Source organism: Oncorhynchus gorbuscha, linkage group LG08 (genome assembly GCF_021184085.1).
Source record: "Oncorhynchus gorbuscha isolate QuinsamMale2020 ecotype Even-year linkage group LG08, OgorEven_v1.0, whole genome shotgun sequence".
In the NCBI taxonomy this organism is placed as follows: Eukaryota; Metazoa; Chordata; class Actinopteri; order Salmoniformes; family Salmonidae; genus Oncorhynchus; species Oncorhynchus gorbuscha.
This window is the reverse complement of record NC_060180.1, coordinates 20,878,392-20,900,380: the sequence shown is the minus strand read 5'-3', so window position 1 is coordinate 20,900,380 and position 21,989 is coordinate 20,878,392. Positions and strand designations below refer to the sequence as shown.

Here is a 21,989-nt window from a genome sequence, read left to right as displayed (position 1 = left end):
AGCCCCATCCCCCTCTCCCTGCCTCCTCCTGCCTCCTTCAACTAGGCTGCTGTGGTCAGAGAGAGGTCGTAAATTCCTGAGAAGACCCTGCCACATGGCCACACAGTATAAGAGGCAGAGTGAATTTTCATAGAGAACAAAGAAATTTCTTCCACCTCACAGAACTTGAGGTACGAACAAATTTCATGTTCCGGGGAAAGTATAAAAGATCGGTGAAGAATCCAGCTACGAACTGGTCCGTTTGTTACAACTTGCGGAAGCTCATGGGAGACGGTGTGGCCACATTACCATAACGCTGTTTATATAATAGCCTCAGATATGAGGTTTACATCTAATTGTTGTATAAGATGAATGAGTGAGTATGATACTGTTTGTAAAATTGTGTAATATGATTTTGGACTGTTTAATGAAGGAAAATCCAATTCCCTTTTGATTTGAGCAGTTAGGGTCAGGCATCCTGGGACAGTCCCTTTTCTGCAATTCCGAATAAAACCCAACTTTGAGAAATTATCACCAGACCATGTTTTTCTCCATTAGGAGAGGACAAAGGTTGCAGACCATTGCTAAATCTGTCACGCCTTGGTCATTGTATCTTGTGTTTTTGTTATATGTTTGGGTAGGCCAGGGTGTGACATGGGTTTATATGTTGTATTTCGTATTGGGGTTTGTATTAATTGGGAGTGTGTATTATTAGGGGTGTGTCTAGTTAGGCTTGGCTGCCTGAGGCGATTCCTAATTGGAGTCAGCTGATTCTCGTTGTCTCGGATTGGGAACCGTATTTAGGTAGCCTGAGTGCGCGTTGTATTTCGTGGGTGATTGTACCTGTCTCTGTGTTAGTCACCAGATAGGCTGTAATTAGTTTCACTCGTTTGTTGTTTTCGTATTTTCAGTTATTTCATGTACCGCTATTATCTTTATTAAAAGTCATGAGTAACCTACACGCTGCATTTCGGTCTGACTCTCTTCAAACAACAGACGAACGACATTACAGAATTACCCACCACCATTCACAGACCGAGCAGCGTGGGAACTGGCAGGATCTGAAGGTGGACGTTATGGACAACAGAAGCAAGGAGTATACTACGTGGGAAGAAATCGACAGGTGGGCGGCCGACCCAGAGCGAGTGCAGGAGCCCGCCTGGGATTCCCTACAGCAATGCGAAGAGGGCTATACACGTATGGAATCGAAAAGGAAAGCACGGCTTTACAGAGCGAAAACCGTAGGTAACGGGGGAAAGCGCAGAGAGAGAGTGGCAGAGTCAGGAGTCAGACCTGAGCCTACTCTCCCTGTTAATTGTGAGGAGCAGCAATATGAGGACTTCTGGTCTTGGGAGATGATATTAGATGGAAAAGAACCCTGGGCGCAGCCGGGAGAATATCGCCTTCCCAAGGAGGAAATAGAAGCAGCTAAAGCGGAGAGGCGCAAGTATGAGGAGGCAGCACGGCGACGCGGTTGGAAACCGGAAAGTCACCCCAAAACATGTATTGGGGGGGGCTAAAAGGGAGAATAGTTATGCCAGGTAGGAAACCTGCGCATACTCCCTGTGCTCACCGTTGGGCTAGAGAGACCGGGCAGGCACCGTGTTATGCTATGGAGCGCACTGTGTTTCCAGTGCGGGTGCAGAGCCAGCTGCGACACATACCAGCCCTTCCTATTGGCCGGGCTAGAGTGGGCATCGAGCCAGGTAAGCTTGGGCAGGCTCGGTGCTCAAGAGCTCCAGTGCGCCTGCACGGTCCGGTCTATCCAGAGCCACCTCTACACACCAGTCCTCCGGTAGCAGCTCCCCGCACCAGGCTTCCTGTGCGTGTCCTCGCGCCAGTACCACCAGTTCCAGCACCACGCACCAGGCCTCCAGTGCGCCTCGCCTGTTCAGCACAGCCAGTGCTTTTCTCCCCTCCTGTGCTATCAGAGTCTCCAGCCTGTTTAGCGCAGCCAGAGCCTTTCTCCTCTCCTGCGCTGCCGGAGTCTCCTGTCTGTCCAGCGCCACCAGTGCTACCAGTCGGCCCAGCGCGTCCAGTGCGCCTCGCTTGTTCAGCGCAGCCAGAGCTTTTCTCCTCTCCTGCACTGTTGGAGTCTCCCGCCTGTTCAGCGCAGCCAGAGCCTTTCTCCTCTCCTGCGCTGCCGGAGTCTCCTGTCTGTCCAGCGCCACCAGTGCTCCCAGTCGGCCCAGCGCGTCCAGTGCGCCTCGCCTGTTTAGCGCAGCCAGAGCTTTTCTCCTCTCCTGCGATGTTGGAGTCTCCCGCCTGTTCAGCGCAGCCAGAGCCTTTCTCCTCTCCTGCGCTGCCGGAGTCTCCTGTCTGCCCAGCGCCGCCAGTCGGCCCAGCGTCACCAGTCTGCCAGGATCCACCAGAAGTGCCAGTCTGCCAGGATCCGCCAGAAGTGCCAGTCTGCCAAGATCTTCTAGATCGGCCAGACAACCTGAATCATCCAGTTCCACCAGCCAGCCAGGATTTACCGGAGCCTACTACCTGCATGAGCTTCCTCTCAGTACTGAGCTTCCTCTCAGTACTTGGCTTCCTCTCTGTACTGGGCTCCCTCTCAGTACCGGGCTTCCCCTCAGTACCGGGCTGCTTCGGTCCCGGGCTGCCCCTCTGTCCCGGGCTGCCCCTCTGTCCTGAGATGCCCCTCTGTCCTGAGCTGCCCCGCTGTCCTGAGATGCCCCTCTATCCTGAGATGCCCCTCTGTCCTGAGTTGCCCCTCTGTCCCGAGTTGCCCCTCTGTCCCGAGCTGCCCCTCGGTCCCGAGCTGCCCCTCAGTTATGTGGGGATCAGGGTGAGGACTATTAGGCCATGGTCGGCGGAGAAGGTGGATTATCCTAGGACGCGAAGGGGAGGAACTAGGACATTTATGGAGTGGGGTCCACGTCCCGAGCCAGAACCGCCACCATGGACAGACGCCCACCCGGACCCTCCCTATGCTCTTGAGGTGCGTCCCGGAGTCCGCACCTTAGGGGGGGGTTCTGTCACGCCTTGGTCATTGTATCTTGTGTTTTTGTTATATGTTTGGGTAGGCCAGGGTGTGACATGGGTTTATATGTTGTATTTCGTATTGGGGTTTGTATTAATTGGGAGTGTGTATTATTAGGGGTGTGTCTAGTTAGGCTTGGCTGCCTGAGGCGATTCCTAATTGGAGTCAGCTGATTCTCGTTGTCTCGGATTGGGAACCGTATTTAGATAGCCTGAGTGCGCGTTGTATTTCGTGGGTGATTGTACCTGTCTCTGTGTTAGTCACCAGATAGGCTGTAATTAGTTTCACTCGTTTGTTGTTTTCGTATTTTCAGTTATTTCATGTACCGCTATTATCTTCATTAAAAGTCATGAGTAACCTACACGCTGCATTTCGGTCTGACTCTCTTCAAACAACAGACGAACGACGTTACAAAATCTTTTAACCATACCACATGGTTAAACTCTTAGACTATCGATACTGACAGAATAAGAACAAGTCTTTGATATTAATTACTAGTCTGCAGCTAGGAATTCGGTTTCATTGAACGCGAAGAACGACAACCGCCAAAACATCCATTCTATAACGAATGAAGGAATGTCACTCTGAACAAACCACTCTAACCACAACAGAGAGAAAGAGGGAGAGAGAAGGACAATTCTACAAAATAAACAACTTTTCACCAGCGATCAAGACGACACACTGAGCGTAAATATATACATTGATTGTGTAGCCGATGTGAAATGGCTAGCTAGTTAGAGGTGGTGCGCGCTAGTGGCGTTTCAATCAGTGACGTCACTTGCTCTGAGACCTTGAAGTAGTGGTTCCCCTTGCTCTGCAAGGGCCATGGCTTTTGTGGACATGTGCAGAGCGTCCCTGGTTCGCGCCCAGGTCGGGGTGAGGGGACGGACGAAATTGTTCCCGAATGAGTGAGCGTTCATGTGCAAAGGATTAGCATTTCAATTGTTATAATTATCAACTCTGTAGTGACTTCTCAGCTGACCCCCACTCCCCATTTTGTCCACCAAGCCACGATGCCGGTTTAGCCCACTAGGGCACATTTCCTATCATTTCTGGTAACCATATTTACTTTGTTGTTTTGTTTATGCATTTCTGTGAATTACTTAAGTAATAAATAAATTATTTAAGACAATTGATGTATGGATGACTCATAGTGAAGACTGGGTTCGTGCAGATAACCAACAATTAACGACGTTTGGAATGAGACTAACGTGAGGTAAAGTAAATAATTAATTAATCAGAAGACTATGGATCAGATATGAAAATATCTGAAAGGTTATATTAGGAAATTATAACCTTGTAATCTGAATATTTTCCTTGGTGCCCCGACTTTCTAGTTGATTACAGTTACATGATTAATCAGTCTAATCGGGTAATACTAATTACAGAGAATCTTTGAGAAAACTAAGTCTTCAATTTAATGATAGTAAAGACACGACACAAGCGTCCCATTTTTCCCTCCAAACATAACGATGGTAAGTATGGCCAAGCAGTTCTATTTTTGTTTCATCAGACCAGAGGATATTTCTCCAAAAAGTACAATCTTTGTCCCCAGGTGCAGTTGCAAACCGTAGTCTTGCGTTTTTATTTAGGTTTTGGAGCAGCAGTTTCTTCCTTGCTGAGCGGTCTTTCATGTCAATTATACGACTCGTTTTACTGTGGATACAGATACTTTTGTACCAGATCTGAATCTCATCTAATACCTATGGCAAAATCTGACAACAGCATTAAAGAGTTGAACAATTTGCAACTGAAGAATGGGCCAAATTGGCAGTAGAAAGTTGCAGCTACAAGAAGCATTATTCTGTAGTTATCTTGGCCAAAGGCTGTGGACAACCAAGTACTTGCTCCAGGGTGCCAATAATTATGTTAATGCAATTTGTTTTTATTTTCAAAATAAAAATGGTAAACTTCAGGTTCCCTTAAAAAAAGTGGGTTCTGCCATGTTGAAAATCCAATTACAAGGTGTGGAGACATTTTTTTTAAATTTCAATGTATTTTAGAAGAAATATGGAATTATTTTAGAAAAATACCAATATATGTCTTCCAATTGAAGAAGCCATTGGTGCTAAATTGCATTTTGATCTTTTCCTCTTTGTTATGATCTGCTGAAGGAAATTGCAATTTATATTTCATTGATAATCTTTTGTACAAAAACTCAGCCAAATGAATAGATATTAAAGAATGCTGAATATGACATGTGCTTTATGCTGTTGATATTTATTTGTCAGTGAGGCCATTTTGTGAGTGTTTCTTACTTGGAAGGCCAGTATATTGTTAGGATGCCAGCGCCACTAAGGGGACTTCTCTGCAAGAATACGCTCTCACTTGGATTTTCTCTGTAGCTGGAAATACTGTGGTTAGTTTTATTGACCAAACATCAATAGAGTGCTATATGATTTTTTATTCATCACTAAAAGAAAGTATTATGTAAAACAGTAGTAACAGGGAATACATTAGTACAGCTCATTAAGGCTAAAAAATATACAGCATTGTTCAACATCAATACACATGCATCAGTGAAAAATAGCAGTCATTACAAGGGCTGTCTCTGCGTAATATATCACAACCTTAGTTCACGCCTGTTTCCATGTTCTATGGTGCATTCGAGAGCTCTCTGAAATGTGGAAATACGAGTTCCCGACTCCAAAATAGCCAGTACAATGCCCTCCAAGTCAATGCCCTCCAAGTTCCAAGTGAGAAACTCAGGCCAGAATGATGATACCTGAGTATCAATCGAGTTCTGACGTTTCATCAATGACCTGTCACCTTTGCGACCAGAAGATGGTAAAACAATGCCTTTAGCTATGTGGATAAAGAAGCTACTTTGACCAATACAGTCTATGGTTTGACACATTGTCAGCTAGTTAACCAACGTATTATTAGCAACACTATCTAGCTTAGCTCTCTAGCTAAAAATCTAATTCATTGTAAAGTTGTACCAACCTCAAAAGCACTAGAACGCATTTATATCATCTTCAAAACTTGACCAACTGGAGGTATGAGATTCCAAGGTCAATTCGAATGCACCACTATTAGTGTTTAAATATTAACACCCATGCATGTCATTCGGTAAGGTGGGGGGGGGGGGGTCTAAGAGGTCTGGAGATGGCTCTTCTCCCAGCCCGCTCTTGGTGTGGCATTGACCTTGTATTTGACCGGCTGGAGGACTACCCCAAACTTTCCTTCCAGGCTGGGCAGTGGCTGGCCCGGGGACACGGTCATAGTTAAACGCTGAAGGATCCAGGAGAGGAAGAGGAAGATCTCCATCTTAGCCAGCGCCTCCCCCAGACACACTCTCACCCCTGCCCCAAACGGCAAGTAGCTGGGCGAGGGGATGCACAGACCTGTCCCCTCCTCGTTCAGGAAGCGACCTGTGGAGACACAAGAGAGAAAGACTGAGACACAGAAAACTGAGGACACAGGGAGGACTGGGGACACTAATACACAGAGAATGATGTATAAATAGTCTATTAACTTGAGACATTCTCACCAGGGTCAAACATCTCTGGGTTCTTCCACTCCTTCTCATCGTGATGCAGGGACCACAAGTTGATGATGATGCGAGCACCTTTCCTAACAGTGAACTTGCCAATACTGCAAATTAAATACATACAGAAACAGAACAGAGTGAACTTGCTATCAGTACAAAGAAACGTCTTCAGATCAAAAAAGTAATGTGTGTGTACCTGGTGTCTGTTTGGGCTACATGGGGGATGAGTAGAGGGGCAACAGGCCGGATGCGTAGCACCTCTCTAATGGTGGCTTCCAGGTAGGGCAGGCTCCCCCTGTCACTGAGCTGGGGGGTTCTGTCTCCCCCCACCACACTGTCCAGTTCCTCCTGAATTCGCTTTTGTACCTGTGGATGGTGGATGAGGTAGGCAATTGCCCATTTTAGGACTGTTGATGTGGTTTCCACTCCGGCTCCAAATATGTCACCCACGGTCATGAGCAGGTGGTCTTCACTAAGGCCCACGGTCTCCATGGTGATCTCGGCAGTGTTGTTGTTCTCAGCACTGCGTTTGGCCCTTAGCAGGGCGTCCAGCAGGTCTCTCTGTTCATGATCGCTGTAGTCCGACTGTTGAGGAGGATAACGTAAAGCACGGCCATACACCATGGCCTGCTGCAACTGGTATTTCCCTGATATTCATAAAAGATGATGAGGTACAATAGATACTTTCATCTATATTCTATTTATATAGAGGAAAGTACCTACTGTACCTACCTGCTGTAGCCTACCTTGTGTTCCTCGTATTTTTTCTGAAGCAGCTTGTCTCTGATTGACACACACTGCTTTAGGAGACGCAGATCTGCGTTGGGGAAGACCTAAGAGGGAGAAAAGAAGACGTGTATAGAGGCACTGAGGAAACCTGAGAGATGTACTGGTCCATTCCATCCAGGAGGCTATAAACAACAAGTTGCACTGTACCTGTAGCCATGGGAAGATGTCCACCAGACTGTCCTTAGCGACCGTATCCACGATGCCCTGGCTGAACTGCAGCATGGCCTCAAACTCGGGGTCGCCGCGGCAATAGGAGGAGCTGAAGCAGAGAGAGCAGACCACGTTGGTGACAGCTCTTGTCAGCTCTGGGGACAAGTCCAACGATGCACTGCCTGACTCTCGCAGAGTGTCACACAGGGAGAGAGCTTCCCTACAGACTGGAGAGAGAGAGAGTGAGAGAGAGAGAGAGAGAGAGAGAGAGGGGGAGAGAGAGAGAGAGAGAGAGGGGAGAGAGAGAGAGAGAGAGAGAGAGAGAGAGAGAGAGAGAGAGAGAGAGAGAGAGAGAGAGAGAGAGAGAGAGAGAGAGAGAGAGAGAGAGAGAGAGAGAGAGAGAGAGAGAGAGAGACAGAGAGAGAGACAGAGACAGAGAGACAGAGACAGAGAGACACAGAGACAGAGAGGGTTTCTCAGTACATCTGAATCAAAGTGGTCAGATTCAACAACAAATTGTTATAATGGATATAAACTTTGTTTGGTACTCACTAATCTTCTCGATGGAGGCAGAGCCCTCACCAAACATACACAAGGCTCCATGCACTGTTTTACGATGAAATCTCCAAGTGGCACCGTAGTCTGCAAAGGCAATATCTTTACCGTCCCTCGTCAACAGGTCTGTGGTTACCTTGTTAAGAACAAATATTTTATTATGTAGGCTAGGAGAGCATAAGGAGTGAGAAATGCCAATCAATGATTATGTAACACATGTTAACTGTAAAAATTCACTGCATTACACATTACATTTATTTTAATGTACAATTCAGGCACAATTATATCAATGTTATTATGCATCAAAGACAAGCAAATAAGTGATCAGGCTGACTTTAAATTGTCTCTGTCATATAGAATAGAATAAAACAAGTTAAAACAATAAAAAATAACCACTCACTGTTCTGGGTCTTCCTGCAAAGATTTTCCCCTTTTTAAGGAGGACCTCTTTGGCGTGCTGGTGGTGGTTGACAAGGATGACTGTGTGTGGGCCCATCATTAGTGAATAGGTCTGTCCATACTTCTGCTGCAGCTTCTGGAAGAGGACATGCGGTGCCTGATTGCTTCGCAGGCTCAACAGGCTCCCGATGAGTGGGAACGCGGGCAGGCTCGGAGGGCCCCCTCTGGTCTCCAGGGACCTTCGAAGTTTCACCTGCAAGAGCAGTAGACCCAGCCCGACCACAGAGAATACACACATGCACAAAAACCACGCCATGCTGTATGTTGGGCCGAGAGGGGCTGGTGTCGTTATCAGAGCGTCGCTGAACTTCGATAGCAACAGCACTGAGGAGCAGAGGGGTTTTATACGGCTCCTTCAATGCCATACCTTGACCCTGCATATTTTAAGCTTAGATATCTTTAACAGCTCATGCCAATTTAAACAAGATAAGCTTGTTTAACTTGGATTAATCCCACTAAAGATGTTTGATAAAATAATATATATTGTTGCAAATAGACAATAATAGGCTAACGAAATACAACAATTAATAAATTAATTAACTAACTGTTTAACTGTGTTTTAACTGTTTTATGCATAAAGGAATGCCTATTATAGGCAAGAGACACCAATAGCCTAAGCTTATAATGGCAATGGACTTTTGACAATTATTTTCTGGGGTTTCAAAGATGTTTTGGCTGTTTAAGAGTGGGCGTATTCATGACAAGCTGCAATTCCGTTGTCATAACACTGCAATCACCGATAGAACAATGAGCCAGATGTTCACCGGATGTATAAATCTGAAGCATCCGGTTTGCGTTTCTAAGAGGAAGCCCAATGCCCAGCAGTGGGAGAAGATAGCTTTCTCAAAGCTAGAATTTGTTACGAACAAAGTGGACTAAGTTTTGTAGACTTTACCCGTTGCAAAAGTTTCAAAGTAGGCGTTTCCTATTGGAAAATGCAAATACATCCATAGAATGTGCCAATAGGATCTTGCCAGCCTGTGCTTGGCTCTGCACAACCCCAAGCTTGTCCTGCCCACTATGATTAATTTGCTGCGATTGGAAACGCGACACTGTGTGGTCTATCTTGTTTGTTTATAAAAAAATCTTTGCTGCAATGGCTTCCGTGGAGTCGCAACCACGGTTTGGTCAATCTGTCAAAGGATTGTTGTCTGATAAAGTGGGCTCCTGCAGCGGGGATGTGATCGCCCTGACTCGCCAGGTGCTAAAGGGATCACGGAGTCAAGAGGTAAAGCTGGAAATCGATTAGCACCTTATTGTGAGACCTTGCTGCATTTGGTTGGTTGCCCCACAACGACAGCTAACGTTAACTAGCTAGCAAGAAAAGCCATAGAATCGCTGACCAACTGATGTTAGCTAGCTAAGGTTATTGTGTCTAGCTAACGTTAACTAGTTCGGCTGGACAAATCTAGCGAGCTCATTTGTATAGCAGCTACATCACATGATGGGTGCATCTCAATATGCCCGACCCACTATCTAAATTCCTTTTGTCATTTTCTTAACTACTTCACTTGCCTCTTTCATTTATGTCTTGAACTATGGCTACCATTCTCACTGGTCCAGTTTCTTACTATATCTTTATGAAGGGAAGGGAGGTGAGGAAAGGAAGCCACTTTAAACTATTTACTCAATTTGTCTTTCAGCTTCTGGGACAGGCTGCCAGAAACATGGTCATTCAGGAGGACGCCATTCTGCACTCAGAGGATGTAAGTAGTACTGGGATCCAGGTCCACACTACAGTAGCTCAACTAACAGGAACTGTGTTCACCCTGATCTAGCACTGATATTGTCGGACTACAAAAACATAATTTGTTTGTTTTACAGAGTTTGAGAAAAATGTCCATCATCACCACCCATTTGCAATATCAGTAAGTTATCCCGTTTATTTTGGACAAGATAGACCAATGTGCATCCGGTAATCATGATAGTCAGAATTGATTCTCATGTGCCATTTGTGTATTGCTATGCTTGGATAATAAACATTGACCAGGGAGATGACTATCATACTTTACATGACTCTTTGTTTTATCTTCCAGACAAGAGGCCATCCAGAAGAAGTAAGTCAAAATATGAACTTTGTTTGTTAGTCGACCTGCATCATTGTCCAAATACAGTCATAACACTACTTGATGACGCAATCGACCATATCTCCCCTTGCTTTCTCCACAGTGTGGAACACTCCAAAAACCTTCAGGATCAACTGAGGCATTTACTGAAATGAAGTGTGCACTGAGACACTTAAATGAAAGACTTTGAGCTGCCCTGTCTGTTACCATGTTGCTTCTTCTGAGAAAATATGTGCAAAATATGCGCCCCCTGCTGCAACCTTGGGACAACATTTCCCGGGAAGCCCCAATTCCTCATTGAAACTAGTGGAGAACCCCCCCCTTACAATGATCTTAAACTGTGTTTTTAATACACAATGAAATTAAACACAGACAACCCCTTGCTAATCAGAACTCTCAGGTATGTTGTGGTGGGCTGTCATTACAACTGCTTCACAGGAACCTAACCAGCTGAGCTAACAATGTAACAAATGTATCATTTTGTGTAAAATAATCCAACAGGCTCCACATTACAAGAATCGCCGTACCCCCTGGTGCGCTGTTCACTTATTTAGCCATTTAATCAGTTTTTGAAGAAAAATCAAAATTTTCCACTGCTTTCACATGTGTTTGAAACGAGAGCTTGAATAAAAGTGTCCCACTCCAAAGCAGTTGCTTTCCATTGGAGCACTGCGATTGGTTGGCCAAAACTCTGGGGTGGTGCTTGGCGAAGGGTAAATTCTATCAGAATGTTCTCTAACATTGCACCTTCCTGATGTAGCCCCTGGCCTTTTGGACTGGAGGCTGCCTGGAAGTCTCCCCAGGTACATGCTGTTCTTATGAATATGCATACCAGCATATGGTGGTCTTATCCTGCATATTAGTGACTCTTATTTATTAAAGCCCTACTCCAGTCTCCATTTTAGCTCATTTATCACATGATTTAGTTAACAAAATGCACATCTCAATTGGTGGCCTTTCCTCTTTTGGTCTTTATTCTTGCAAGCAAGGGGGAGGCCAATGACATCAGAAGGCACCATCAGACCAATGACTTACTCCATTGGAGATTCTTGTTTGGGCAAAATACCATCCTCCTCTCTGTGACCCGGAAACCAATAAGTGGTTGAGGAGTGTGTCATTTCATTAGTAGGCAAACAATAGTGTCCTCCCCCGCCTACCTTTCATTGAGGATACTCGTGTATCCTACAACAGAAGAGTTTAGAAAATCTGCCACACCTTTGAATCAGCTTTTGTTTTGTCAGAGGAGAAAGATGCACACAACAAAATATATATGTCACTCATTGTTTTATCTATAAAATGTCTTGCACAACTGAACTTTTTTTAATCACTTAACATACTTATTTTGGGATCAACCCCGTAAACATCATTGCCTAAGGATGCGCGAGGGGAGAAGGGTCGTCTCCCGAGTGGCGCAGCAGTCTAAAGCATTGAATCTCACTGCAAGAGGCGACACTACAGTCCCTGGTTCGAATCCAGGCTGAATCACATCCGGCCGTGATTGGGAGTCCCATAGCGTGGTGCACAATTGGCCCAGTGTTGTCCAGGTTTGGCTGGGTTAGGCTGTCATTGTAAATAAGAATTTGTTCTTAACTGACTTGCCTAGTTAAATAAAGGTTAAATAAATTTTAAAGCAAGCGGTTTTCCATCCACATTCATTTTCCACACCAACTCTCCTCAATTACCTTTGACCTTTTGCAAAAGGAGGTGAGAGGACGCAAGAGGTGAGGACATCTTGGGAAAAGGCCCATGAAGTTTGCACTTGTCTAAAAAACTTTTTTTACCCTTGTGTGTGTACATTATAATATTTATATGTTGGATATTGTTTTTCAACAGGAAAAGTTGTAAAAGTGTATAAATCAGAATATTTTCCTTCACAGTAGGGCGGGGGGGGGTCGGAATAATGTAATTTCAATATGAATTGTTTTTTTACACTGGATCTAGAACATACTTAATATTGATTGACGTTAGCCTATTTATTGTGAAAATATTGAAGTCGATATTTTACCTATACATTTTATCTGTATGTTCACATTGTAGCCATTGTATCGACATCTGGTAGAAAAATGTCTTACCTGTCCACTGTGTCTGCATTGTGACCAGATATCCTAGTCCCTCATATGCAAATGATTTCATTCTTTCAAAATAATATTTATTTTAAGACACATTGAAGCCATAAATCAATTGCATCAGCTGTTGATGATTTTAAAGAGCTGGATAATGATGATTTAAATGGTTTTACTGTTCAGGCCTCTTCGATATCCAGACAAGCTCCATCTCCTAATCTACACCTGTAAAAATGTTGGTACAATCACAATGTGGACAAGATCAGGACAAAGGATGCATGTTAGAACCAGGTATAAATAGGGCTTCAGAGAGTACACAGGGTAGTAGATAGAGTTTGGATAAGGGATGAGAAGTCATTCAATTTCAATAAGGAAGCATATCGCATTTAACCTCGATTAGCTTGCTAATAGTGGTATTAGAGCTAGCAGTCAGGGTACATTTGGTACATTGAAATGTGAGTGGTCTTTAAACTTCCTCAAACTTGGCATAAAAGAGGCTGCCATGGCAACAGTATCAGCAACCTTCGAAGGCTAAGCAGCTGGCTGTCCTAGACCGTGACCCTGAGTGTCGTCAAGGGGAGGTTTGCATCTCAATGACCTACTCTCACAAGGGCCAAGTAAAGTGTTGCAAGTCTCGTGATTTGTGCATGTGCTATATCATGCACACTAGGAAAGAAGTGGTGCGACTCGAGGGCTCTAGAGAGGTTGGCGTGTTGGGGGCGAGCACTCCATTTGAGCTCCATGCAACTACTCCAGCCAAGATCTGGAACCTTGAGAATGTTCTTGCTGAGGGAAGAACAATGCCACTTTATCAGCTCCAAGGCCTGTCAGGCTGCAATGATTCATATGCACAGAGACCTCCTGTCACCTACCAAAGGTTTGCTGAAGCAAATGTGCACACTATTTTTGATTAAACAAGACATAAGAAATGTAAAGCAAAGTACAAATAAATGTATAATGTATAATGACCTGCTTATTTCTATGTCATATACCTCAATTGCAATCAATAACCCTAGAAATTGCTGTCACCTCAGCACCTGAATAGTCCACAAACTATCCCTGCTCTTTCTCAGATGTTTGTCTCCCCCTGTTGGTATGATATTGTAAGCCACTCAATGGAGTAAAAGGTTTGACATTACACAGTAATTCCAATCTATTGCGACGGCGCATTACATTTTATTTAACATCAAAATGGATATTCCTCCAAGTAAAATTCTCAGAAACAAATTCCACACTTAAACAGCAACTGCAGAACATGCACAAAATGTTTTCAAGAAAATACATTTTCATAAATTGCTTTAAATCCATTGGCACGGTTTACTTTTGTAAGTCGTCTCACATTCCACAGTGAATTCAAAAAGCAGCTCCAAACACAACAGATTCAGATCATGCACAAAAATTATAAATCTTAAAAAGTTGGAAAACATACTTTAAAAAAATAACAGCATTGACATTCATTGGCACAGTTAGCGTTGCTTTTATACAGTAGGTAAATCCGCCACAAGGTAAAGGGACTTCTGAATTGAAACATTTGAGTTAATGGTAGTTTTCAAACTTCCAGTAGAGGGAGTCAGTCCAGTTCCATACAGTAGGACAAGACTGTACAGTAACAGCTATTAAAACAAACAAACAGCCAATCATATGAGCACATAGCTTACAGGCAATAGTAAGATCTTTGACCCACATTAGGGGGAGGGGTTAGAAATAAACGTGAGGGCAACTTGGACCAGTTCATGCTACGCACCATAATAAACCATAAACACTCATACATAACCGTACACCCAGAGACACTTGGTTAGCCTATACTATTGCAGAAATAAGAAAATGATTCTTGCAGTGCAGAATTTCACCTCTTATATAAAAAAAATATTCATGCAGCTGAATACTTACAGTTGTTAAGCCTGTTTTCTGCGGAAGCGCAGATGCATTTCAATACCATGTTTTTCAGGCTTTCAACAAAATGCCTGCAATTTGATGAGTTTTAAGCATGTCTCTGGTTATAGATACTCCGGGAGCATGCTGTGAACTTAGGCAATGTCATTGAACTACAGCCATTTGAAATGCGCATAGAAGAGGCCTACAACATCAAAGCCCTTCAGAACACTTTTACAGTAAATAACACAAGCAGCTTTTACCAGGACTGTCTTCCCTTTCAAACATTATTCAAAAGACAAACAAAAATATACTTGTCTTGTATATACATTGTCTCACAAATCCAGACCAGACTAAGGCAATAACAGTTTCATAGGGCTGATATACACAGTATTTCTTGATACAGAAATGTTCTGAATTAAAATGATAATACAGGGTATATTCTTTCCATAATCTGTATAATGTGTAGGGCACTAAGTAGAGACAGGGACTCTGATTGGCTGAGCTATAGAATACAACTTAATTCTGGGAAATGTAGTCTATTAGTCAGTGGGGGATGGTAAATTAGTAGGAGGAATCTGGTAACTAGAGCAGGTAACCAGATGCCAAAAGGAGAATTGCGGCTTCTGCCGGCTGCTCTGGATCTGCAGCTGCTGTGTAACGTCACGTAACGTGATACTTTTATTTGTCACATTCCTCAGACAGATGTGTACTGTACCACAGCAAAGAACAGGAAGGCCCACACACAGTTTATGCACCCAATTCAGTGCTTTTTTGGGAGCGTAAACAGTCCTTCCTGTTCTTCATAAGTATTCTTTATTAGCCCAGCACCTATGTTTTTTAAGAATGTGCGTATGATCACAAACTTTTATACTGTTCCACAGCAGCCATCACATGCTCTCTGTTTCCATAAAAATACTATTCTATAACAGTTCAGAAAAAAGCATTTCTATAATCACAAAGTCTGGTGCAAATAGGACTCCATATAAATTATACTATTGTTCCTTAGGTGGTTCAAACATTAAAGCTGCAATATGTAACTTTTTGGGCGACCCCAACCAAATTACATAGAAATGTGAATTATAGATCTGTCATTCTTATTGAAAGCAAGTCTAAGAAGCGGTAGATCTGTTCTATGTGCCCTATTTCTATGCTTACCGTGCTGAAGTTTCGCTTGTGTCTTTTACTTGTGTTTTGTATACCAGCTTCAAACAGCTGAATATACTATTTTTGGTTATGGAAAATATATCTCACTGCGGATTACATGGTACAATGATTCTATACACTAAACTTGCTTGTTTCGTCACATATACATTAGGCAAACTATTCGAATTTTAGCAACCAGGAAATGGCAGAGCGATTTCTGCATAGTGCATCTTTAACCAAGGGAACAGTTTCATTCAGTAAAACAAACTAAAAGGCACACCACTCACAGCTAGGGGACAGTAGCAGGACAGCGTAAGTGCATTAGTCTGGAAAACCTGACCCTAGGCTTGGGCCTTGTTTCAATTATGGACTCTTTTGGGATAGAGGAACGACATCATTGCCTACGTCACAGCTTTATCAACTTGAATAAAATACAAAATAGTAGCTAGCAAGATGAAGATCATAGCGGTTCTTTTTAAATGAGTGAATTTCACATGGCCCGTTTGCATCGTTAACTAAAAGCACTACAAAGTTTTTTGTTTGTTGGGAAAGCCCCAGATTTTTCCCTCCCTTATCGACATAGGCAGTGACGTAGCTCCTCTATACCAGGGATTGGCAATTGGTGGGCCGCTCCCCTTTGAAGTCCTTTGGATCAATTTACCTCCCCGGCAAAATGTATAGAATTGCAGCAAACTTGCTTTAAAACTGCAACATTTTCTCTACGCCCCATGACAAAATGTGTAGAATTGCACAAAATGAACTCTTTGGTGTCAAGAGGGGGGCTGCAAAAATGTTTTGCTTGCAATGTGGTGGGAAAAGGGCTATGCACATGTGGGTATGCAGACCTGCTAGCAACGGCGCCTCATGTGGCCCCACACCAATCAAAGTGGCCCCCACACCAATCAATGTGGCCCATCCCTGCTCTATGCCAAATGAGTCCACCATTGAAACCAGACCCTGGTCACTGTGTTGCCTAGGGTGGGGTTTTCAAGACTATGCGTGCACAGCTCAAGTATGTGATACTGACTGCATAATGATGCCAGGTCAGTGAAGGCATGCTAGGGGGGCCAAGTCACCATCAGTCTCTTAGGTGTGGTCCGAAGAGCTCCATCTGGAAACTTCTCTGGAAACTTCACCAAGCAAAAAGAACAAAACAAACAACATTTACATAGCCTGTGCTGAGAAATATATACAAACGGTACAACTCAAATCTGTGTAACCCTTACCCTAATCCTGACACTTACTGAGCCTCTCCAATCCCTTTGCTGGGGATATTCAGTTACCTAGCTAACAACACAACACTATGCGCTATACACCCTCCTGGAGCAGTAGGAGTTTGCCACTAGACACTAAACTGATGCTAGATCTGTCCCAAAAGTAAAAGTCTACCCTTTGGTGAGCCTCCTCTCCCTGCTTACTCTTCCTCCTCTTCCTCTTCCTCTTCCTCGTCATCATCCTCGTCGTGGCAGTGGGTGATCTCCTGGGGGGTCTGTGGGAACAGGTTTGGGGGCTGGATCTCACTTATGGAGCGGGTCAGCTGGTGCCTCTTACAGTCTAACTCCAACAAGTCCATGGAGTGGCGGTTACGCGTTGCCAGGGGAGACTCGGTATCGTTGATGTCCACGTGGGCGTGCTCAACCGTCGACTCATGGGGCATCTGGGAGAGAAGGGCACGAGGGAGGAAGTGTCATACAAATCCACACAGAGAACAAAAAGCAACCCATAGTAGTGCTGTCTTCATACAGACAAACAACGTTACTCCATTTTGTCCTAACTTTTGTATCCAACGAGGGAATTTACATCCGGATGTCCTATGAGACAACATTAGCTGAGCTCACCAGTACGTGTGCTGCTCTGAACAGGTAGCTGAATGGGTAGTAGAGGAGGTTGATGAAGGAGGCAGCGTACAGGTCAGCATAGCGCATCACCTGTGACGCAAAGAGAGTCTGTCTGGAGCCACTGCGGAACAGACTGCCCATCATCCCATAGCACATGTCCATGTCATGGGTCACTTTCTGTGGCGAACAGGGTAAGGGAAGAAAGAAAGTTAGAAGATTTAGAGGTTGTGTGGACTGTATGCTCGGTGTACGTTTGGGTATGCATATGTGCGTGGTGCCAGTTTGCAGGGTGTACAGTATGTGTGTGTGTGTACCTTGATCCTGCGCTGGAGGGAACTGATATCAGGTCTCTCGTTGCTGCTGCTGTCAAGATTTCTGTGGACAGAGAGACAGTTCTATTGGATTGGGCTTTGGTGGAGTCAAGCTACATTCATTTGTAAGTGGTCCTTACTGCGATTAGCCCATACAAACGCATTGAATAACAGAGTCCCTCCCAAACAATCTAAAGGAAGTTTGTCCTTTTCCTCATTTTGCTACGTTAAACAGTCTCTATCCAGAGTCTCATCTTTCCATAGAGGGTTTATATTAGCTTTCCGGACGCTACAGACGGTCTGACATACACCGCTCTATTTCTGTCACCTTTTACAACAAATGTGTAAGTGTTACATAGGTGGTTGCGGTGCATTGAGACGCATCCAATGCAAAAAAAACAACAGAAAGCTCTAGTTTAAACTGACATATTTTATAGGGATTTTTGTATTATGCTAAGTTGTTTTTCGCGGAGGCGCGCACATCGACCTTAGGGGTTAAACAGGTTAACATTCACAAGGCTGCAGGGCCAGACGGATTACCAGGACGCGTACTCAGAGCATGCGCTGACCTCTCCCTGACGCAGTCTATAATAGAGGTCGACCGATTATGATTTTTAAACACCGATACTGATACCGATTATTGGAGGGCCAAAAAAGAAAACCGATACCGATTAATCGGCCGTTTTTTATTTTTTTTATTTGTAATAATAACAATTACAACAATACTGAATGAACACTTATTTTAACTTAATATAATACATCAATAAAACCCATTTAGCCTCAAATAAATAATGAAACATGTTCAATTTGGTTTAAATAACGCAAAAATCAAAGTGTTGGAGAAGAACGTAAAAGTGCAATATGTGCCATGTAAGAAAGCTAACGTTTAAGTTCCTTGCTCAGAACATGAGAACATATGAAAGCTGGTGGTTCCTTTTAACATGAGTCTTCAATATTCCCAGGTAAGAACTTTTAGGTTGTAGTTATTATAGGAATTATAGGACTATTTCCCTCTATACCATTTGTATTTCATTAACCTTTGACTATTGGATGTTCTTATAGGCATTTTAGTATTGCCAGTGTAACAGTATAGCTTCCGTCCCTCTCCTCGCTCCTCCCTGGGCCCGAACCAGGAACACAACGACAACAGCCACCCTCGAAGCAGTGTTACCCATGCAGAGCAAGGGGAACAACTGTCTCAGAGTGACGTTTGAAACACTATTAGCGCGCACCATGCTAACTAGCTAGCCATTTCACATTGGTTACACCAGCCTCATCTCGGGAGTTGATAGGCTTGAAGTCATAAACAGCGCAATGCTTGATGGACAACGAAGAGCTGCTGGCGCAACGCACGAAAGTGCTGTTTGAATGAATGCTTACGAACCTGCTGCTGCCTACCACCGCTCAGTCAGATACTTGTATGCTTAGCCAGATTATATGCAACACAGGACACGCTAGATAAACTAGTAATATCATCAACCATGTGTAGTTAACTAGTGATTATGATTGATTGATTGTTTTTTATGAGATAAGTTTAATGCTAGCTAGCAACTTACCGTGGCTTACTTCATTCGCGTAACAGGCAGTCTCCTTGTGGAGAGCAACGAGAGGCAGGTGGTTATAGCGTTGGACTAGTTAACTGTAAGGTTGCAAGATTGGATCCCCCGAGCTGACAAGGTGAAAATCTGTCGTTCTGCCCCTGAACGAGGCAGTTAACCCACCGTTCCTAGGCCGTCATTGAAAATAAGAATGTGTTCTTAACTGACTTGCCTCGTTAAATAAAGATTAAATAAAGGTGTAAAAAATATATATTTAAAAAATAATATCTATATTTTTTAATCTGCCATATCGGTGCCCAAAAATACCCTAATTAATCGGCCATTCCGATTAATCGGTCGACCTCTAGTCTGTAATACATACATGTTTCAAGAAGACCACCATAGCCTCTGTGCCCAAGAACCTCAAGGTAACCAGTCTAAATTACTATCGCTCCGTAGCACTCACATCTGTAGCCATGAAATGCTTTGAAATACTGGTCATGGCTCACATCAACACTATGATCGCAGACACCCTGGACCCACTCTAATTTGCCCACCGCCCCAATTGATCCATAGATGGCACAATCTCAATTGCACTCCACAATGCCATTTCCAACTTGTACAAAATGAACACCTACGTGAGAATTCTGTTAATTGACTACAGCTCAGCGTTCAACACCATAGTGCCCCCCAAGCTCATCACCAAGTGGGGAGGGTAGACAACAACACATCAGCCACACTGACCCTCAACACGGGGCCCCCTCAGGGGTGTGTTCTTAATCCCCTCCTGTACTCCCTGTTCTCCCACAACTGCGTGGCCGTGCACAACTCCAACACCATCATTAAGTTTGCAGATGACACAACAGTGGTAGACCTGATCACCGACAACAATGAGACGGCCTATAGGGAGGATGTAAGAGACCTGGCAGTGTGATGCCATGACAACCTCTCCCTCAACGTCAGCAAGACAAAAGGAGGTGATCGTGAACTACAGGAAAAGGAGAGCTGAGCACACCCCCATTCAAATTGAGGGGGCTGTAGTGGAGTGGTTGAGAGGTTCAAGTTTCTCAGTGTCTACATCCATAAGGATCTATCATGGTCCAAACACACCAACCCAGTCGTGAAGAGGGCACGACAACGCCTCTTCACCCTCAGTTGGCTGAAAAGATTTGGCATGGGCCCTCAGATCCTCAGAAAGTTCTACTGAGAGCATCTTGACTGGCTGCATCACCGCTTGGTATGGCAACTGTGGTCATCCAAACGCAAGGCACAACAGAGGGTTGTGTGTACGGCCCATTACCTCACTGGAGCCGAGCTCCCTGCTGTCCAGGACGTCTATACCAGGCGATGTCAGAGGGAGGCCCTAAAAATGACCAGACTTCAGCCACCCAAGTCATAGTACCAATGCACCAAGTCTGGAACCAAAAGGACCCTGAACAAGCTAACCAAACAGCTACCCAGACTATCTGCATTGACCCTAATTGCAATAACTTTTTTTGACTCATCTCATACGCGGCTGTTACAGTTTACTATCCGTCACTGTTATATGTACATATCTACCTCAATTATCTCATACCATACAGCCAAGTTATCGTTACTCATTGTGTATCTATTATTACGTGTTTTACTTTCCTTTATTTCTCTATTTTCTTTCTCTCTGCATTGTTGGGAAGGGCCCCCCCCATAAGTAAGCATTTCACTGTTAGTCCATACCTGTTGTTTACGAAGAATAAATAAATTACAAATAAATGTAATTTGATTTTGATAGAGCACATTCGGTCAATAAAACCATGCCTAATTTAGTTTGTCAACCTTGAGCCTAGGTTTTGGCCGGATGTGGTTCAGTTTGTTGTGTAGACGAGGCAGAGACACTCACTTATAGAGCTCTGCCAGGAAGATGTCCAGAGACTGGAGCTCCTCAAACAGAGCTGGAACACAGAAACACACACGGTTGTAAGAGATGCACAACAGTGCACAAAGACGCACAAATATACCCAAATACTGTTGTCAAGCATCAGTATCTATGACATGGGTGTGTTAAGCTCACAGCTCTTGTCAGTCCACACGTGCAGCTCCTGAGCGAGTTCAGGGATCACCAAGAAGGTCCTCCATCCCTGGCGTTTTTTGGACTTGAGGATGTCCCCAAAGATGTGGTCCCCAATGTATACTATGTCCTTCCCTTTGGCCCCCAGCAGGTCACACACTATGTCAGAGGAACCTGTGAAGAGAGAGAGAACTGAAAACTAAGGCCTTGTTGGAATACTTTTGGACCTTTTCCTCCTCTGAGTCATCACTAGAGGTTAGTGATAGGTGAAAAGGGTTAGTCATGTCATATCAGTGATTAGAATGCTTTTCCAAAGTATTCGAACAGGGCTGTTGATGTTTGGCTCCTTGTAAATTCCCCGGGCCCCTAAAGAGTGTATCCTTACAGGCTACAAACAGACATGTACACTGTGGGAAATGAGACAGTATGGAAGCTCTACTTACATGTTTGTGTTAACAATACATTTCTAATTTATGAACAATATTTGTATATACAGTGCATTCGGAAAGTATTCAGACCCCTTGACTTTTGACACAATTTAAAAAATGATCCTCATCAAACTACACACAAACCCTCAAAGTGAAAACAGTTTTTGAAAAACAGAAATATCTTATTTACATTATTAGTATTCAGACCCTTCGCTATTAGACTCGAAATTGAGCTCAGGAGCATCCTGTTTCCATTGATCATCTTTATG

At 44.0% G+C, this 21,989-nt stretch overlaps 3 protein-coding genes across 7 annotated transcripts in view; 1 reads left to right on the top strand and 2 right to left on the bottom strand.

Moving 5' to 3' along the window:
• Positions 1-5,357: 5,357 nt before the first annotated feature.
• Positions 5,358-8,743, bottom strand: LOC124040788 (steroid 17-alpha-hydroxylase/17,20 lyase). The gene is made up of 7 exons (XM_046357887.1): positions 8,356-8,743; positions 7,953-8,091; positions 7,398-7,627; positions 7,208-7,294; positions 6,658-7,046; positions 6,462-6,565; positions 5,358-6,342 (listed from the first exon to the last, which is right to left on the bottom strand). Exons 1-7 carry the CDS (start codon positions 8,668-8,670, stop codon positions 6,062-6,064), a joined length of 1,545 nt encoding a protein of 514 aa, XP_046213843.1. The 5' UTR covers positions 8,671-8,743; the 3' UTR covers positions 5,358-6,061.
• Positions 8,744-9,300: 557 nt separating this feature from the next.
• Positions 9,301-12,276, top strand: borcs7 (BLOC-1 related complex subunit 7). Its single transcript, XM_046357886.1, has 5 exons — positions 9,301-9,642; positions 10,058-10,120; positions 10,239-10,282; positions 10,451-10,471; positions 10,584-12,276. The coding sequence occupies exons 1-5, from the start codon at positions 9,511-9,513 to the stop codon at positions 10,633-10,635; spliced, it is 312 nt and encodes a 103-aa protein (XP_046213842.1). The 5' UTR covers positions 9,301-9,510; the 3' UTR covers positions 10,636-12,276.
• Positions 12,277-13,689: 1,413 nt separating this feature from the next.
• nt5c2a (5'-nucleotidase, cytosolic IIa) overlaps positions 13,690-21,989 on the bottom strand; it is a 27,842-nt gene continuing 19,542 nt past the window's right edge. For all 5 annotated transcript variants that reach the window (XM_046358778.1, XM_046358779.1, XM_046358781.1 and 2 more), the window contains 6 exons: positions 21,296-21,466; positions 21,125-21,176; positions 17,714-17,774; positions 17,400-17,576; positions 16,980-17,218; positions 13,690-16,691 (listed from right to left, as the gene is read on the bottom strand). In XM_046358778.1, the coding sequence (XP_046214734.1) occupies positions 16,640-16,691; positions 16,980-17,218; positions 17,400-17,576; positions 17,714-17,774; positions 21,125-21,176; positions 21,296-21,466 (752 nt within the window). In that variant the 3' untranslated portion in view covers positions 13,690-16,639. The remainder of the gene's footprint in view (positions 16,692-16,979; positions 17,219-17,399; positions 17,577-17,713; positions 17,775-21,124; positions 21,177-21,295; positions 21,467-21,989) is intronic.

Coding starts and splice junctions, on each gene's coding strand:
- LOC124040788 (XM_046357887.1), bottom strand. CDS start 8,670: ATGGCGTGGTTTTTGTGCATGTGTGTATTCTCTGTGGTCGGGCTGGGT. Junction 7,628..7,952: donor TGCCTCCATCGAGAAGATTA/GTGAGTACCAAA, acceptor CTCTCTCTCCAG/TCTGTAGGGAAGCTCTCTCC. Junction 6,566..6,657: donor GTAGCCCAAACAGACACCAG/GTACACACACAT, acceptor TTTAATTTGCAG/TATTGGCAAGTTCACTGTTA.
- borcs7 (XM_046357886.1), top strand. CDS start 9,511: ATGGCTTCCGTGGAGTCGCAACCACGGTTTGGTCAATCTGTCAAAGGA. Junction 9,643..10,057: donor AGGGATCACGGAGTCAAGAG/GTAAAGCTGGAA, acceptor TTTGTCTTTCAG/CTTCTGGGACAGGCTGCCAG. Junction 10,121..10,238: donor CCATTCTGCACTCAGAGGAT/GTAAGTAGTACT, acceptor TTTGTTTTACAG/AGTTTGAGAAAAATGTCCAT.